Genomic DNA, 20306 nt, shown 5'->3' with positions numbered 1-20306 from the left:
CTAAATTAAATCATTTGCGGCGGATTACGATTTATTTATCTTTCATTTGACGAGCGAATATTAATAAACATTGATATTAAACAAAATTTTATTTATCAGATACATGTACATTAATTGATATTAAAATAAATTAAAATATATTTCTTTGAACGAAAAATAATCGTACGATTATATGTTTCAGAGGATGATGAGGAGGAAGAGGAAGAGGAGGAGCTGCAACGAGCGTTTAGTCGTCAGTCAGAAGGTAAGAAATACTTAGAAAGATACAAATAATGAAATATCACTGCTTCTTGCTATTTGAGTCGTAATGTCTATTGTTGCAAGGAGTTAGATAGTTTTTCAAGTACCCGATTTCAAAATTTTAAATTTATAATATTTCCCAAACGTCTCGTGTAACCTATACGATCTTTCTCTATCAAAATTCGCAGTAAAATCGATCGCTTTGCGCAATGAAAACCGCCCCGCATGCACAAAACCGGCCTTCTTTGCGTAACAATGCGAAGAAATTGCGAGAGAAAGAGAAGGAGCGAGAGAAAGTCGCTCGGTGCATTCTGGTGCATTACTCGAATTGCCCTACGGGCACGCAACAATGCGTCGCGATGCATTGTCATTGTTGTTCGAAGGTGTTCAAGAAGCGCGATCCCGCCATAAATCTCATGAATATGGGATTCCTTGGTCCCTTGGGGAACGCGCGGCACGTACCTATCCCAAGCATGAGTGCATGTGCATCGAACAATGCCGACATCGTGCATTTTTCGCCTCTTTCCCGCGCGCGGATGATGAGGCGCGCGTCGGCTTTTTGTCGAGAGAATGACAGGTTTTTAACCCCCTCGTTGGTCACGCGGTTATACGCGAATATGCATGTTCGATTATTTTATCGTGAAGTATTTTACCGGTATTCGAGATCAATGAAAAATGCGGAAAATATATTTCGCAATAGCATACATTTTTCGCTCTCTTGAATTATTACAAATGTCTTTTTTTAACGGAGTTAAATGTTAGGCGTCCATTATTCGAAATTCCCGCTATTAATCCGCTTCGTAACTTCCGCTTAATTTTATTAAGAATAATAGGCAGGTACCCATATAATTGAATTTTATTTTCCGTGATCATTTAATTTTCTACACCGTAAATAAATTTTTCGTTTTCACCTGCAAGATGGCGAAACGGCCAACGAAACAGCCAACAGATTAACCGGACAGTATCTCTCTCGCGACGTCTACTTTTCGTTTCTTCCGCAGTCTCCCGACAGTTTCTATCCGAACTATTTTTGCGCTAAGTAAAATTTCCGCGTCCCCTGTGTGCGCGCGGCCTGTGCCCTACGGTACCGCCCTTGTTACGTAACTAGCGAAACTGTCTCGAAAGATTCGTACCTTTCCCAAGTATCCAGCAGTTTTCCTCCCCGAGGAGGCCAGGAAGATCAAACCTTTATCCGCTCCCCCGTACGTACGGCACGATTATTATTTCAGGTTACCTTTCGCAAAGTGTACTTGCGCGCGCGCTTTATACTCGGAGGTAAAACCGGCTTGGAGGAGCTCGCGGAGAACGAGGTTGCCTCCCGCAGGAGGCGGCCCGCACTCCCACGGGAGATGCCTCGTCCGTCTGCTTACCTGAAAACATCGGGCTTCCTTCGCTTCTTTAATGCCCCGTGTACCCACGCCGCTCATTAAACCATTGGGACATCGTTATTTTCCCTCCTTTTTTCCTTCGTTTTTCAACCCAGCAAACACACTAATGCCTCCGTTCGCAATGATCGGTGAACGTTTTTTGAAGCTAGCTTTTGTGACTTGTTTCTTTAAGCCTTTCGTATTTAGGACTCCACAAACATTTTTAAAATAAGCCTCTCTTATGAATGTCTCTCTATGTTTCTTCGAACTCTTGAACGCCTACCCTTGAACATTCTAGAAACATAAATGTGTTTGACGGTAAGAATCTCTCTTTCTTTCTCTCTACTTGAAAGAAATTTGAAATCCTCTACGTTTAATTTACGTTATTTTAGTATGACAAAATTATAACACCGCCTTAAACTAAATACACTATGAGAATACGGGTCAAAGTGACTGCTAAGATATTAGTGCTGGAGTTATGTTTCACTTTCGAATCCTCAAAGTTTGTCGTTCAACTCGGCGGAACGTAACTGACGTGACATACACTTTCGCATCTGCTTTTTCATCAAAAACTGTTACGTTCAAAGTTAGGCGTTTTGATAACATTTGAAGAACAGTATCCATTCGTCTATCTACGAAATAATAGCGCGTATTTGTGTACGAAGCAACGAAGCTCTAGTTTAAAGAGTTCTAAATTCTTTTATTCATAATTTACAACATTTATTTTCGACATTCTCTAGACATGTGTATTACGTATTACTTAGTCCAATAACTAATTTTGGCAAACCGCGAGACGCAATAACGCATTTACTACTCTAATTTATTTAAGGCAAGGTGATAATTGATGCGCGACACATCATACACCCCGCTACGACAAGAATTTCTAACGCTTGTGACATGCTATCTAACCATGCGATTATTCCGCCGAGACTTACCTTAGAGATGCACAAACGCATCGATTCCTTCGAAATATTAACTTAATCACAAATAATATACATATGTCTATAAACAAAATTACAAGAAAGTGTAAAATATTGGAGAATATTTTAATAAGAAATATGCAGTATATAAGATGCAGGGAGAACTTTTCTTATATTTTACATTTTTGTACATATTTGTTTTAAAGAACTGTTTTTAAACGGCGTAATTTATTACATTACCGTAGGTAATGTAATTATAACCAGCAAGTTATTATACTAGGTTATATTTATCTTGGTGAGAATTGATGATGTCAAAGCGTTACTTTGGGAACATATCGTCGAACGATATAAGACTGTAATAGGATTTCAGTTATGGGATATATCGACATAATATGCAGTGCTGAATCACCTTTGCCACCTGCGCCACCCTATCGTCTTTTTCGGAAGAAATTGACTCGTGTAGCTTTTCATTCTATTAAGGGTGATATGAAGTCCCCTCAGCAATATCTTAAGACAAGACATGTCAAATTAGTCACTGCCCATATATCTCACGATATTCTTTTTCTCTTTGAAACCAAGTTGAGATAATAAATTGAGAAAGAAATTATCTCCGTAATGAACCGCGTTCTTAAATATAATTGTCTACAAAAAAATACAAAGATTCCTACATTATACGATACAGGTGAATAAAACGTAAATGCGTATATTATTTGCGAACTGACAAATAATATGCGTTTGCTTCTAAAGGTATAAATGCGAACTTCGAACATGATACCTTGACTCACGCGGGATTGCTAATGACTTCACAACGAGCTTCCGGCAACACAACGAAGACAAATGTTTACACATCATCGCGTCTGTATATTATTATCATCATTCGGGGAATATCCAAGGGCTTGCTTTCTCCATAACGGTACGTTGAGTACAAAGAAAAGAACAACGGAAAAGAAAGAATGCGAGAGAAGTGGGCTAACGCCTTATTACAACCACCAGCCGAGGAAAAGAAAAGACGATAGAGAGACAAAGACGGATAGAAAGACAGAAGGAGGGAGAGAGAAATCGACCTTCGAAAATCTCTTTGAAAAGCCCTTCGAAAAGTCACCCCCCGGCGAGACTCGGTTATTCAACTGATCGAATTATGTGATCTTTCGTTTCCCTCTTTTCTCATTTTCTTGTTATTGCTTGCGAAATCAGTCGATCATCGATATTCTTAATGCTGGAATCCTTTATTTTTAGAATACTCAATCTTTACTTGCTTTTTATACAGATTTAAAAATTTGAAAAATAGGTGACTATAAGATATGAAAATGTTCTATGATCAATTTGAAGTTGGTCTTGACAATCACGTTGATTTAAATTTTCTAAGTTAATTTTTCCTGGTATCAAAATAAATATCAATATAAAAATTTTTCCCCTAAAACCTAACATAACTTCTGCCTTATATTTGACTGATGATCGACTTGCGTATAGGTCTCTTATCTAGAAAATGTTTTCTTTCTCTACCGCACTGACGAATCACCGGCGAAAAGTAATGCGAGCTAAATTGCACGGTGCGCAAAACTTTGGCGGTGCCCGCCGTGGAAATTGTCGGACGGATAAGCGAAAAGTTGCCGAGCCGCTCTCGTGACAGATTGAAATCTCTGACATTAAGAAAATGGGGGATCTCGAATTCCAATGGGGAAAGCCGGCAACTCCTCGAGCCCGATGGTGGGTGACGGCGCGGTGGCCGGGGCCGACGGCGGTCGGCAGGGAAGATTGTAACATCACTCGAAATATCCTTCTCTCTCGTGGATTGTTTCGTAGGGTATTGTAATAATTACCATGACAGAGATTCGAGTAGCTAGAAAAGAGAGGGATATAGGAAGAAAAACATTTTGTTCACTTGTAATTGAAGTAAGTTACATTTATTGCCCAGAAAGTATTTTTAATATAATTATGTATGCATAATTTTATTTATACATATAAGAGAAAAAGAGAAAATTGCTTATTTTAAGAAGCATATATATAGATGCAGTCGAGTTGCTTGATCAAGGAAAGATAAAATACGAAATATAAAAAGTAGACGCAGTTCAAGTAAAGTGATTCAATGCATTTCGTGCCTCTGCGCGTTTCTGATTTATAATAACAAGGTACACAATGTAAAATAATCAACGTAAAATAATCGCATCGAGCGGTCTTGATCTTGACTCCCCTCTGGGAAGCTGGAAAGTCCTGTAGAGCCGGTCGGTACAGCTGCGACCAAGCGGTGGCTGCGGAGGAGGTAAAGAGGGGCTCGGGAGGATATACTCCGAGGGTGCGGCGGGGGATTAGGGGAGAAGAGGGTATATTATGGGGAATGCCAGGGGAATCCCGGGGGACCCTAAGAGCAGCCCCGTGCGCATGCGTCGAGCTGATTAGTTCTCCCCTTCCCTCCTCTCTGCTCTCCGCTACCGTCCTCTTCCTCTTTCGCGTTCCCGAGTGCTGGCAGCACCAGAGGAGAGCACGAAGTCCCTCGGGACCTGGCCCCACTGCCTCTTCGCGCCCACCTACCCTCTTCTCCTCATCGCGCTGCGTCTCTTCCTCTGCCTCTGTCGTTCTCTCTCTCTTCCTCCTTATCTCGCCCTCTTGCGATTCCTCCTCCCTCCGTTATATCTTCCAGTTTCTCCTCTCTTCGTGGTACCTCCGCCTTTTTTCGTTGTTGCGTCTTATATTCCCGATACCGGCACCCACTAATAAAACTCTCTCACTCTTCCCTTCCCTTCTCCCGCATCTGTCTTCATCTTGCTCTATAGCCTCATCTCTGTCCCGTTTATCTTTTTCCTTGCTTTATCCTCTTTTTCTCTGGCACGTTCCTCCTTCTCTTCATTGGGTTTTCCACGTTTTACGTCTTACGTCTTATATTCCCCCCGATACAGCATCCACTAATAAAGCTGTATTTCGCAAGCTCCTATGGGTTCCCTTGAAATCGCGGTTCTATCGCGCGGTTACATAAGGCCGCAATTGTATGTTTCGTCAGGTCAATAATGAGTAATTCACGAGGCATGAATTAATAAAATACAGAATAATTTCCCGCTTCTTAATACGTTTTCTCGCGAAAAACATCCGTTTAAAAATACTTCGAAGAGAAATCTTTAAAGAGAAAAGAATGACTATTTGTCAAAGTTTATAATTTCTCAATATCTGACACAAAAAAAATTAGTTGACGGAATTTACAAAATATAAAAATTTGTATAATTTAATATTATTTGCGATATTTAAATATATACATATGTAAATACACATCTCTAGTGAATATTTGGGACACATCAACTTTTATTTTGTCAATATAAGGATAATTACATAGTTTTGTTCAGCTAGTCTAACAACAAGTTCAAAACGGTCGATCACTTGATATATACGGTTCGATCATCAGTTTCTTTCTTATCCTCCGGACATTCACGGCGTAGCGAATCTTCATGACAAGCAGGCAGAAGTCACGAGTCTCAACTGACTCCTGATCCAGAAGCAAGGAGAAGCAAGGAGCAAACTGGCTCTACGTACAATGGCGTTTTCTCGACACGACTGTACTTGGCGATATAAGGGTGTCCCAGGTGACGAGCTGCCTCGGGCCGTGGCGCAGCTCCTACGTATCCCTCGGGACCGACTCCAAGTCCCTCTATCTCTCTCTCTCTCTTTCTCCCCCTCCCGCTCCGCTCGTTCCCGTTGTTACCCTTCATCCCCGTCCTCCGCTCATCCTACCCTCCTGCAAACCTATACGATGAATCCTTGGCGTACCTGTATCCTACCTACCTACCTACACTCATACACGCGCCTCTCCTCGTGTGCATCGCTCGAATGCGGCGTATACACGCGCATCGCGCGAATACGGCCGAAGGTGCTCGAACACACGCGGGTAATCCGTCTTCTTTTCCCGGTTGCATCCTGCGGTATTGTGCGCGTGGAACCGGGAACGTATTTTCGCAGACGCGCCAACTGTACCAGTCGACGCTCGGCGATGCCGGCAAACACGGAAAATATGACACGGTCTCATTATAAACTCGCTCTCTCGGCGCTGCCACTTTCCGCTCCGTACGTAATACGATTGCATCACCGCACAGTAAACCCCTACAGTCGCTCCCGCGATCGCGAGGATTCGGATCGGCCTATATGGCACGTTTATGTGCGATGACTGTATTTTCATGAATCAACTTGCAGGGAGAAACTCTCGGGAGATTTTGTCAATTAAAGCAAAAATTTTGAAATTATATATTATACTAAAAATTTTATTGTATTTAGAATTTCGATCTTTCAGATTGAGAAAAAAAGTACTTTATCTTGTAACAATCTATAAATACAAATTTTAAGACATCTGTTTTAAGATGTGCAATCCATAATTATGCACTTTCCGCAGTTCTTTCCAGTTCTTTGACAGAACTCGGCTCGACTCGGAAAGGTATACACGAACGGATCTTCTTTGCAGAACGTTACTTTTCTGATAAATCGCTTTCACTGCGCAAAGAGGCTTTCCGAGAAGCGTTCCCAAGTGAAACGGTATTACGAAGTGACACTTCGGTCGCGCTTTAAATTGAACAATCCGCAACGCCGCAGTCTAAGCGACCGAAATGACGAACTCTTCTTTCGAGCGCGAGATTAGCGCGTCCGACGTCCCGGAGATTAGTTCGGCGACTGCAATCGCGGCTTCTCTCTGGTGATGGATAACCGACAAAGGACCGCGGAAATACTACCTATTATTTCTTTCGCGCGAGAACGAAGGTAGAGTAGGACCGCGGAAAGGAACTCGTCTATTAACTGCTCGACTAATAATTCGTGCCACTCGTCGCGAGGCCACTCTCTTCAGTTCTTCCCCGATAAAACTTAGTAACTCGAGGAGATAAAAGGCATCAGTATTCCGAAACCATACTAACGATCCTTCATCCTTCTCCTACAGCCTTCTTCTGTGCATTTATGATATCTTCATGGCGCTCTTTTCTGACCAAAAACTCATCGCAGAATAGTGTTCTCAAAATGTTCTCGTCACTTGTCATTCCACGACTCATCTCGCGATCTAAAATTGACTTAAAATAGAAATTGTGCATGAAGATAGGAATAATTTCGTTATATTACGAACTTATAACCGGTACTCGGCGTCAATGAATGTTGATATTCGTAAAAATATCACGGTTAATTGCCATTAGCGAGATCAACCGTCACGCTTAAATTCGCGGAACACCGAGGCGACGAACTTTTCCGCGCGCGGCCGTGCGGAACGCATCGAGATGCAACGCGCAGGAAGGGATTTTGTTTCCTCTCGGTCGACGATGACACTCCAGGAATACACCGGTGAGCTCTCGCGTCGAAATATGACGGAAGCAGTCGTACCCGGGGTGTCTGGGGACCCGAGGGCCAGCGCGTCGCAACCCAACTTAACTTTTGCGCGAACATACGGTATCGGGTACCGCGCTAACTTTATGCTAATCTTTCCTCCTTAGGCTGTATACCGGTACTTCGCACAATGAAAACCTGCGTCACATAGAAACTCACTTGCACGGTTATTCGTACTTTTCGCAGTTTCGAATTTCGAGTCGAGAGTTTTGAGAAGATATGGAATTCTCGCAAACACGAAAATCTGTTATCTTTGCCGCCCGCGCAATTGAAATATGTGTCATTAACTTAAACTCTTTCCGTCAGCTAACGATATCTCGTGTTAGGCGACGCAATAATCTTTTATTAATTTTTTATCTTAAAGCAAATGTATATATAATATGAAAAAACTTTAAATTCAATTTTTTTTTATATTATACACAAAGTTATAATGTCTTAAGCTTGTCTCTTTGACAGACAGCTTAGCGACATAACTTCGAGATAACGTTTTTATAGGTTGAAATTTTGCCACCCCCACGGAGTTCATACCATGGCCCACGGGATGGACCGTAAAGGGGTGCACACACCTGCGTGTCGTAAACGCGAACGTTACGAGGTCGTAAGCTCTCGCAGAACCAGTTAACCGGGGAATTAGCGCCGGTGAACTCGAAATTACGGCGCGTACGCGGCTTTTGACATGGCCCGGAAAGGGTGGACCGTGGCGACCCTTGACAAACGCGGCTGCGTTTGTTGCTGAGGGGGCTGCGTATAAATTTCGCCGGGTGGCACGCTTCATTTAAGTGCGCCGGACAGCGGTCGACATTAAACCTGCTTGAACTTTCAACTTAATTCGAGACGTATACTGAAGTCTCAATGGTGGGAGGGTATATGTATGTACGTGGCGATCAAAGAAAAAGAATAAAGGATTACGCGAAATTAAAGCAAATTTTATAAAAAACAGAATTCTATATTTTGTATGACTAACGTTTTACTTTTATTATGCATTACCTGTCTTGTCTTACGTTTGTAAGAAATCGCTGTCGCGATATTTAAATTTTACACAATTTTGGTGTGTACCTTTCTTCGTACGTTTATAGAAGCAAATACTTTAAATATAAACAAATATTTTTTAATTATACATATTTTTTAATACGAGTCTTCAAATGTACAACAGAATATATTTTTATTAAAACGCATAGTTATTATTCTTCGAAAAAGGAAGCTACGAATGACGTCGGCGAGGAATAGACGTAGTAGACGTACCCCAGTATATGTATAGAAATATCGTACCCAATTAATTCCTACGGAGTCGATGTCACGTATGTACGTACATGCGTACGCACGCATACATGTGTAGTACATTTGCAATGTGTAATACGTATATACATATATACACTAGAATACAGGGCTGATAGTCCTGCAACGGCGAAGTACAAGGAACAGCCATCTTTCTCAGAAAGAAATTAAAGTTTTCCCCGAGGTATAGTCTTTTTCTCCGTCCCCCTCCGCCCCCATTCGTCTTTCTCTCTCTCCTCTTCTCGTCGCTATCTTAGCCACCGAGTCCCGGTGTTAGGGCTGGGAAGGTCGAAGGATACTGCCGTAGGGTGGTCGTAGGGTGGCACCGGCTAGCCCATTGCTATTGTTTGTGACGCTCCCCGGGGACGGACCTGCCCTTAACAGTGGCATGTGCCGATGACACTGTACCGGGTGTCCGCGATACCACTTACCTCCGTCGCCCTCAATCATTAGGCGATCCAAATTCTACTGATTGTAAGTGATCGATGTATATAATCGTTTGCGTAAAATCTTGCAGCCGATTTGTCTACAACGATCGATATTTCACAATTAGAACAGTAATATTCTTTTTTTTTACGCAATCGTACATGTTTGCATCTATTTTTTAACGGGGGCACTTTGTGCGTCTTCATCGCGTGTACATTTTGAACCAGGTAGTCACGAATTATGAAAGCTCATTTCACGCGCGGTCATTATACCACACCAATGGTCGAAATTAGCTTACGGATACGAGTACGCCGACGGTGTCTATTATTTCCGGCTGAATTAGCCGGTTCAAAAGTCGGCGGCGATGCGGCAACTGCAATTCCATTTTCCAGCGAGAAGGGACCGCACACTCGCGTTTTATTCCGTCGGCGGTTTCGGTGGTGGCGTCGATGATATCGGGCCGAGACGGCCAATTAAAAACGTATCAGCCATCCGGGCGCTTCGAATTTGAGTACCGGCCGAATTGAAGTGCCCCGAAAAATATAGGTTTTGATTCGTCGTCTTGCCCAGTCAGATAAAGGCCAATTTTAATGACAAACATTCCAAATACGAATATCTGAATCTTGATATTTTTGCCCAAATAAGCCATGTTAAAATTATGTACCTTCTTTTTAAAATGTTATATTTTTATATTTTATTTTTATTATATCTCGATTTATAACTTCTCGTTTTTTTTTAAATATAATAGTGACTACAATAATACTTATATATATTTTTCATAAAGAGGAGTCTCAAATTTTAAGTTAACCATATCATCGGTTATTTACATTCCCTATTACATTTGTATGATCTATCGTGAAAAGAGATCTTAACGAGGAAAATAGTAACAATATATGATAAGGCATATTCATGATTCACGCGATGATAGAATTAAGCATATCTCATTAATGAGGCAAATATAAATTATAGGGTCAGCTTACCATAATAATTTGCATTGTCACGTGACGCTTTTGCTCTCCCAATCTAGGGGTCGGCGGCGCTTAATTGGGCTGTCATTATAACGCCTTATGGGACGCGGGGCTCGATTTAAATTACGTAAAACGATAACGCAGCGTTAATGATAAAACGACGACACGCACCTAACAAATTATTTTTACTTTTATTTTTTATACAATTTGAATCTAGAGTATTACAAAATCGCGAAGCACAGATTCAGAAATAGCTCTCGATAGAGATGTTTGCTTTCGAAGCATATACTATCCGAGATCTGAATGTCGAAAACAGAATCACTATTCGAGTAGTAACGATCCATCGACGTTAGTATCTATAAGTATCTTTAGTATTTCATTTTTTATGCTAGCTATGTACATAATACATTCCAATACACTCCATTCAAGCGTCACAAGCATCTTTTTCCCTCGCTGTCCTCCGAGCGGGATCCAATTCCGATGAAATGAGAACCGCGACCGTGAGAGCCACTGGCGCGATCCCGCGGGACCACTGGGAGCAGTGGGAAGCCTCTGTACCCGTGCTGGGGCTATACCGGGCTACGCCGTGGAGAGGGCGCTCCCCAAGGAGGTAATTACCCTCCCTGCCGCCGCCCGACCACCCACAAGCCATCGCAACTTCAACTCCTGCCGGAGTTACATGCTAATACAAAACCAAAACCGGTTCCCAACAGCTTTGCTCGCCGTCCGTCGAATTCCCAAAATTCATATACATACGCATATATGTGTACGTATGCATGTACACGCGCGTATGTACACAATGACGACAGCCGTGCGCGAGCGCGTGAAAAATGATGCTGGACGTCGCGGTGCACAATCGATCTCCAGTATTTACGCGTAATATCTGACCGACGGCGCGTTTAATGTATGTCGCATCGTACATAGAAATTGCGGTCACATTTTTTTTTTTTACAAATTAAATTATTGCCTCCCGCGAAGAGAATCACGTTGAAAAGCCCGTTACCCATGTTAAAAGAATTTTTATATTCCGCGCACAGTGTTGGTGTATCATAACACATACGCGCATACGCTTCCGCACAACGGGAATTCGCGAAATACGCAAAAATGCATACGTTGCTTTAAACATAAAAGCGGTGAGATTAATTTTGCATCTAAGGATAATAAAATAATAAATACGTGACAACTAGAAATTAGCGCGCAACGCAGTTACCCTGCATTTTCACGTTTTCACCCTTTTCCTGAAAAAGAGAACGACAATGATTATTTCTCGCTGAAGGAAAATCTCCGTGTATTTTTTTCCCAATTTCCCGTGTCCCGTTTCACGTAGAGCGGAGTCTCGCGAAGTTTGTTTTTCCACAAAAAAACTTTTATACCCCACCTGAAATTTTTATTTTATATTTCGTGCCGCGTCGGGCCACGTCGCGTCGTCGCGCGGCGAATTCGTTTTTTAATTGGCAAATTTATTTGTTGCGTCCTGTACACGCGCCAACTGAAACGCCGCGCGACAATGATACAAGAATATTACGATTTTACGTCCGCAACACGCGTGTCACTCGATAACATTCTCGCCGCGTGGAATGCCAGACGTAATGGTTCGATTTAGGTATCGGATGACGGTGATACTGGAACAATTTTGGGAACGGGAGAGCCCAACGCGGTTTCCCGTGTGGTTCGCGGCGCGAATTAAATATTCGATGTACAATCTAGGACGCCGCAAAAATTCGCGATTGTGTGCCTAAAAGTGAATGGAGAGGAGAGAGAGAGAGAGAGAGAGAGAGAGAGAGAGAGAGAGAGAGAGAGAGAGAGAGAAGGCTTCTTTTTTCCTTTTTTTCATTTTCTCTCTTTTTTTCTGACTCGCTCAGTGCATTTCGGTAACAACGACGAACTGATTACCAACGCGGCGTCCCAAGCGTGCAGCCTTGGAACTCCCAAAAGTCATACTCGTAAAAAAAAGGGACTATTGTGCACCGCGGACTTCCGGGTTATTTATACGAGTTATCTCGTCCCCGAAGCGCCGCGAACCGCGCGCGCCGCTGCGCCGCAGTTGCAGCTGCAATGTTCGCGCCGTGACTTACGAGCGATGATAATTCCAGCAGCTTGAGTGCCGCGGCTTTTCGTTCCATTGCGGTCTTAACGTTTTATTCCGCCGCGGTTCCTCGGTATCGTCTTATCAGTGAAGTATTCGCGTTGTCGGAAACAGTGCGAAAGAGGAATTAACTAAGGATTGCGACTCGCAAGTGTCTTTAGGAGCATCAGCTGTTGACTCTCAACGCGATATAACTGTGTCTCTCACTGATGAGAAAAATACGTGCGGTTGTTTCTCTCCGCTGTCTACATTTTCTGTAACTATAATTTTTTTTTTATTCTAGTAGTCAAGGAATATAATCTTGAGACCAGAGTCCATGACGCTTAAATTCTCACAACGATTATATACAAGATATGATACTCTGAACTAAAATCTCATATTGACATCGGAAAAGTTCTTTGTAGAATTTGTTACAATCTCCCACAATCAGCTTGTGTCAAGCTCACCCAACATTTCGGAGTCTAAATAAAAAATGATTTTCCGATATACAAAAAACGTAGAAAAGCCGTGAATACGCGAATATTTTATCTTACGCACGTTAATAAACCATGTCGACTGGCTGGTAACCCACCTCGCTATCATCAGCGGTATCGTGAAGACACGCGGAGTAATTTTTTTCCATTGTATTGAGGCGGATGCCGTAAAGTTCGATTATCGATGCGAACCCGCGCGCTTTGACCGCCGCGGTTGTTTCCCCGCAAGTTGTGCTTAAAGTCGCGCGTATTCCGATGGGAAATTTGAATTTTGGCCGGTCTTCCTCCCATGTACCTATGTGTGTTTGTGTGTGCTCGCACGTGTGGATATGTTGGTCCAAGGCGGTTCGGTCTCCTATGCACAGGAATGGGCTGTGGGAGCCAATATCACCGGGGTATGGCTCCCGTGAGATCACCGCGCGCCGCTCTTTTCCACCCTTTCCCGTATTATTCGCGTCCGCGCGCAAGCAGCATCATCTGCGGCGCAGGCATAGGCCGCGCGCGGCGTATCTCCGAGCTCGTTCCGCTCGATCGCCTGAAATCCCATGAAATTTCAATGCGGAATCCCTATTAAGGGCCCGGCGAGTTACTGCCGCGCGGATCTCGGCGCCGCGCCGCGGCCGGGCTAGACGGGACAGGCGATACGCAGCGAGAATGATGTAACCGCCCGCGAAGACACCTACGTCAAATCCGAATCTTAATTCTTAAACGCGAGTTCCCTGGAGATTTGAAACTTCTCAAATCGAGGACGTCGTGGTTTCTCAAAAACAGAATTTGATAGATCTCCAAGGCAATTTTTTTCCATCATATACATAATTTTTAGTAATTTCAATTAATTAAGAAGGTTGGATATAATAATAAAAAAGATCTTGTACTAATCGTAACGTGTTTTTTGTTTCAGATTATCTGCAGGATGGCAGGTCAACTTCCGTCCAAGGTCCAGATCTAGAAAATCAGAACAGTCTCGACAGCGGTGAGTCATATATGTACTCAATATGTCTCAAACAGATCACATACGTGTTGTGTCATATTTTGACAAGCAAGACTTTTATAATTCGACACTCATCCTAATTAGAACTTCCAATTTTAATTATCTTTCCGTTTTAAAACGATTGATCGCGTTTTAGGGTCGCCTAGATCCGTATAAAAACGATACTCGGTGATCCGTAAACCCTAATAGGCGTTCTATCATGCGATAAAAAGGGGTTGCTACCCTTCGCGTTAGAGATTGCTCGTTTTGACTGGCAGGAAATTCGTAAAGGTGGATAAGGTTCTCAAATGGCACAGTAGGTTTGAGACGGAAGGATTTAAGGAGACTTTACGAGAAACTTTGAATTACGATGTTCGAACGATGTCTCGAACGGAGGAGGTTTCCGCTTCGACGTCGAAGGGATAAGTACAAAGTAGAATTGACCTCAGAGGGGAAGAACCATCGCTTTTATGCTCGAAGGGCCCGAGAGTTGCCTCGAAACAACGTCGATGCATTTAGGTCGAAGTGTTTTCAGTATATTCAATTCTCTTTGCGAATATTTCAAGCAAGATTGAAAGCTTCGACGATGGCTTGACCCTATTTTATAACGATTTGAGAAAGTTAGTGCGAATTTAATTTTCTCTCGAATCGTCGGAAATGTTTATTAGACCCTTTGTTTATCGCATGTTTTGTATATATAGTATTTTTAATGCAAAACGTAGATGATGTGCTAATGCGAAATTCTGGATGAGAGAAATCGGGTTTCCTCGCAGCTTAGTGGCGAATAGATAATACTCTCATACCTTCTCGGCGCGTGAGTCACGGATACAATGGTTCCCATGCATTCGACATATGCTCTCTGTAATTCGATTACCTTGTAACAGCCAAAGCTTTGGTAAGGGACGGAGGGATTGAGCCGACTTAAGTTGACTAATCTCTCGTCGGCTCCATAGCGTAGACTAGTTCTCAGTAGATAAATCCGTGAGGACCACAGACACACTAGGAGATCTTTTGCTAAATTCAAAAGCGATCATCATTGAGTAATTACGATATTTTTTATCAATCACGAAGGAAACGGATTAAGGATAATGCATACATATACCTCTTTCTTATAAAATTTACATAAACATAAATTAAAACTTAGAATAATTACAATTAATGCAGGAATAACTTTTTATTCTGTTTTAAATATTTTACTTTGCAAATTCTGATAATATTCTGAACTCATGCATGCAACAATATGTGATATATTTGTAGAGTCATATCGCGTGAAAATTTTATCATCCTATATATTTTTTATTTTAACTATCAGAGATAGGTGTATCTTCCAAGCTAATATCACTCAGGGAACGTACGATCTGTCAGCGAGAAAATTTGGCGGAAACGCCGATCATTACTTCGCCGGAAATTCGCGAGACTTCTCGACGTCCGGCTCACCCAACCGTCCAGCTCCCCGATGACTGCACAATAATTGGTGGATTACCGCTTTCCTAATGGTTAACAGAGTTTCCGCGAATTCGACATACGCTTATATACGCGGTGATTCGATTAGCACGGACTAACAGAGGGATCGAGCTTGAGTTTGAGACGAATTGGCGAGGTTGACCGGCCCTGGTTGACGTCGGGCTTGGCGAAAGGGAGGCCGCCGACGGGGGTTGGGGTCGGTTGGTCGGTCGGCCAGCTTGGTCGACGGCTAGCCAGCTAGCTAACGCACTCCTGGGAAGACGTAAATGTGTCCCTTTAGTGCCAGCTTCCGTTCTGCGATACGTCCACCAAAGAGCTTGGCCGCTCTCCTCCCCTCCCCCTCTCTCTCTCTCTCTCTCTCTCTATCTCTATTTCTCTATCTCTCTGTGACATCAAGCATGTTTCAAGATCTATTGATGCACCAGCGTTCATTTTGCCACAGAATTCATGCGATCGTTCGCTTCCTCGAAACTGATTGAAGCGTCGCAGCTTTCATCGGGAAACTTCATCCGATAAAGCTCGTTGACTGTAAACGCTAGTGAAAGGACCCGCATGTGCTACTGTGCGACACTACTCGAGAATTTGGAAAACATGAACGATTTATACAATGTGTGCCTAATTATTTCTATTATTCTAGTTTAATTGATATGATGACAGATTTATTTGTTTGCAAGAAGTTTATAGGTGATACCATACATTCGTTTTCTGAAACGGACCTCACGTCCGTCTTTTCTTAGATTTATCACAGGCAATGAGGCAGTAATATAAATAATACGCTAATTCGCGAGCTCACCCAAGACTAACGGCAAATTAGATGTAAGCGCTACTTACAAAGTAATTCTCGCAAATTGTTGCGGCCGCGTATTATCTTTTTCCTCTTCATGGCGCTTTCTCTTACATTGGAGGTTTAAATCAGGATAAGTTCGCACAGCACACAAAGGGAATGTATAGCAGGCGCTGCTGTATGCAGTATGAAAGGACTAGATTTAATGGCGGTTACCAGACGTTGCCGTTCGTTCGTGTGGCAGTAGTAGTTTGTACTTAGAGATGCGCAAGCCGAGCTTGTCGGACGAGCAAACACTTAATTAACCCTTCAAGTTAGCTCTCTATTCTCTTTCTCCTTCATCTTCCACTACATCTGAAATGAAAATAGTACTTCGCAAAGACAGTAACGGCTGCCAAGACTCGTTGAGAACTACTAGCTCACAGCAGTCGCTGAACATGCTTTAAAAAATGCAAAATAGCATAAGAAAATAATTTATCGGCTCACTAGTTTTTGAAAAGTCGCAAGCCGCGCATGAAGTTTTATATGGTTTATTTAATTATGTCAAAATGAGAGAAATACCGATTCTTGCAATATGCTGCTTTAATTCGATTTAGTTAGTAATTACAGAAATAAGAACTTCATTATCTTGATATGTTTGTCAATATAAAATTATAAAGTTATATATTAAACACTTCAATTTTGATATTATATATATACGGCAACCCGCGAATTGAAAGCCCAATGGAAGAAGTAATAAAGCTGCTTCGTATAAAGAGGATAATCTTACAAAGTCAAAACTCGCGCAGGATCGTCTTGAATTAAAACGAAGTCGTTTCAACCCTTCGCGGCCGCACTTCTAAGGACTGCTTATCACGACGAGAAAAGAAAGAGAGAGAGAGAGAGAGAGAGTCACCCAACATCAGTAAGAGGCCGTCGTGGACAAGTTCGGGCTTTCTGTCCCGACGGGCATTCTCGGATTCACAGAGATCCCAATCTCTTAGGCGGGTCGCATCTCTTTTCGGTTCCAGTCAGTCAGTCACTCGATCCTACTCATCCCACCCTTCTCCTACGCCCATCTCCGTAACCCACCCTGCCACCCTCTATACTCTGGAGACCCATTGCAACTTTAAGCGCCTCGCATTACGGGCGTTCGACTCGTTTCTCTCGTTTCGGGCTTCGCCCGAGGCCACACCTCCCTTCTTTCCTGTGTGCTCTTAATTTAGCCATCTACAACCCTCCCGATCGCCGGCTTGCCACCCCCGCGACCTTCCAAATTCATTTCAGATGTTTATCTCCAGCGGAAGAGAATCGGCTCGAAAACGGATTAAGCTCGGACGATCGCACGAGTTTCGTTTATTGAGATCGAGTATCATCTGCCACCGTCGCTTTATCTGTACGCGATACCAAATGAAAAATCTTCCAGAAAATCTTTTTCGGATTTAATGTTGACGAATAACTACATATCTAAAATTTTTACATCAAACTTCCAATAGAAATGACTAATGGATATATTAAGTAGATAAAGATAATTAGAACAGACATTTCATTAATAAAGAGAATCTGGTAGATGTACACATGTTTCATTAATGGCAATGATGTCTTTATAATGTATATAATCAACGTTGCTCAAATTAAGCTGGGTATTATTTTAATAACAGCAACCGGACAAATAATTGCGATTTTACTTGTTTTGTTAGCCGATCAATTATTGAAAGTCCGAAATGAGATAAATAATTAATAATTCAATTGAGTAAATGAATTACACAACGAATCGATTAATGGGACTGCATACTTTAAATTGCAATTAGTCAATCGTAATTAATTCGTAATCAGTCAATGGAGCCCTTTTTAATCATGCGGGATTTTGGAACGATAGCACTTGCGTAACGCAAATGAATATCATAATTTCTCTTGCGTTTTCGCATTAATCGAGGTTGCGCCGAGGTTGAGTGCTTTCGCTGGCACTCGCCAATATCAACCTCGGATCGTAACAGCCTCAGTTGACACGTTGAAAATTTAACCCGCGTCCGTCTTTCGACCCCAAGGAAGCTCCAAAGTTCATCATCCATTATTCGGCAGGAGCATAGCCTATCTTTGGCTCGGTATCCTTAAGAAGTCGGAATAAGTAATGAGAGCTGCAATTTCATCATTCTTGTAATTTAACGATTGTAATATATAATTAGTGATTGTAATTACAGTATTCCAAGTTACATTTGGATATTTAGTTTTGACGAATTTAAGAGAGAATTTTAACTTTATCCCTTCACCGAAACTTAATTGAATATTGTTATTTAATTATACTTTCGAATTTACAACATTAGATATGTTGACAATTATATCTCTCTCCCCATCCTTCCGAGACAAAATTTTCTTAAAGTAAATTTCATCTAATTGTAAGATTTACTGATTGGACTGCTAGTCAAATTAAGATATAATTTTCAAACACGAATATTTCGGTATTATTATATGAGTGCTCCAAATCCTCCACGACTTTTGTGTCTGGTGTGTGGGGCGACTGTGTGTGAGTGCGACTTGCTGTCGCTTGAAAATGGTCTCGTACGAAAATGTATGAAAATAACAAATCGACGACGTCGATGAATCGCGGTGTGCGCCTTGCCGAATCCGCGCCATCCGCGGTACGGCTCCGCTAATTGACAGCGTCGCAGGATGGAAATTGTGTCAGTCGCGCGGGCGCGAACGGATATAATATCGATCGATGCATATCGCGCGCGGCGATGATCGCGCCGGTTAATTTCGTCCGCTCGTCCAGAGACGAGATTCGCGATTCGCCGCCTGTCCACCGGCGTGATGCCCGGTGCCCGGTGGTCGGTGCGACGGTTAGGTAATTAGCACGGACGGACGTGGACACGGACGGGCACTTTAAATGTCTGCCTCTACGGGCAACGCCGCGTCGGCTTAACTCGCTTATTATTTAATAAACTTCGGAAGTTTCACACGCGCGCGTATACATATAGCCGCGCCGGCGATCGGCCGAATCTAAAATGCGACCCAGGTCGTCGCCCCCGACGGGCATATCACATTTAAACGTTTCACTTGAACTTCCGCGAGCATTTTTAACCGAGATACTCACGAGCCTTTTAATATCAGCTTTTTTCTTGTCAAGAAATTTTGAACTTTTTATGTACCATCTGCTCTTGCATAATTATAAATGCTGCCAGTATCTGCTGTTGGGCATCAGTCTTGACAGTCTTAAATATTTGAGTTAGACGTTGAGAGATACCGAAATGTCGTATTTATTTTTAGGAAAGAATTTAAAAAACAAGCAGATATATTGGAAAATATAATTAAATAATATGTTTATCGTTAATTTAAAATTTTAATGGCAATTGTTTCTATATGTTCTCCATCTCTATCTGCATTTTGCATGACATATTTTAAATATTATGTTCTTTTCGATGCTTTTCATATACTAATTGTTATTTCATATTTAGTTATTATTTCTATCATAATTTAATTTATAAATAAAATAATAGTTATCCTCAGATTCTAAAGCTTTATCGACTGATGGTAGAATCGATTGCTCTTCGCAGTGTAAGACATCACCACTGCAGCGTTACCCATCCGACGAACATGCTTTTGAGAAATACAAAGGAGAAATATTTTATATCTTCTGTTATATAGAAGAATAATTGCTGCAATAAATTTTCTATTTTTAAATAAGATCTACGAACTATTTTTTTATAATTTTGGTTACACAATTTTACTTTCGCTTTACACGCTACACAACTTCCATATAAAACACTACTATTAGCATGAAAAAATTATTTAAATTAAAATGATAGTTAAAAACATAATAATTAACAAATTGCCAATGTTTCTCATCAAACCCTTCGTTCATGCTTCGTCGTTCGAAGAGAAAGGGTCATTAGACACACTCATTGCACCTCTTAGAGAATTAACACTTGTGCTTCACGCCCTCTTCCTTCCGCTCAGGCCTTCGGTCTTTCATAGCTTCCGCGCTCGATGCTAATAAAATAATAAATACACGTT

The 20306-nt window shown here is 42.0% G+C and overlaps 1 protein-coding gene across 1 annotated transcript in view; it reads left to right on the top strand.

Moving 5' to 3' along the window:
• LOC112458252 (zinc finger protein 423 homolog) overlaps positions 1 to 20306 on the top strand; it is a 71419-nt gene that overhangs the window by 8686 nt on the left and 42427 nt on the right. The window contains exons 3-4 of the mRNA XM_025021789.1: positions 182 to 244; positions 13997 to 14068. Coding sequence (XP_024877557.1) covers positions 182 to 244; positions 13997 to 14068 — 135 coding nt within the window. The remainder of the gene's footprint in view (positions 1 to 181; positions 245 to 13996; positions 14069 to 20306) is intronic.

The sequence above is a fragment of the Temnothorax curvispinosus genome, unplaced genomic scaffold (assembly GCF_003070985.1).
Source record: "Temnothorax curvispinosus isolate PA1 unplaced genomic scaffold, ASM307098v1 QBEX01008784.1, whole genome shotgun sequence".
In the NCBI taxonomy this organism is placed as follows: domain Eukaryota; kingdom Metazoa; phylum Arthropoda; class Insecta; order Hymenoptera; family Formicidae; genus Temnothorax; species Temnothorax curvispinosus.
Note: the sequence above shows the minus strand (reverse complement) of the source record. Positions and strands in the feature narration are given on the sequence as shown.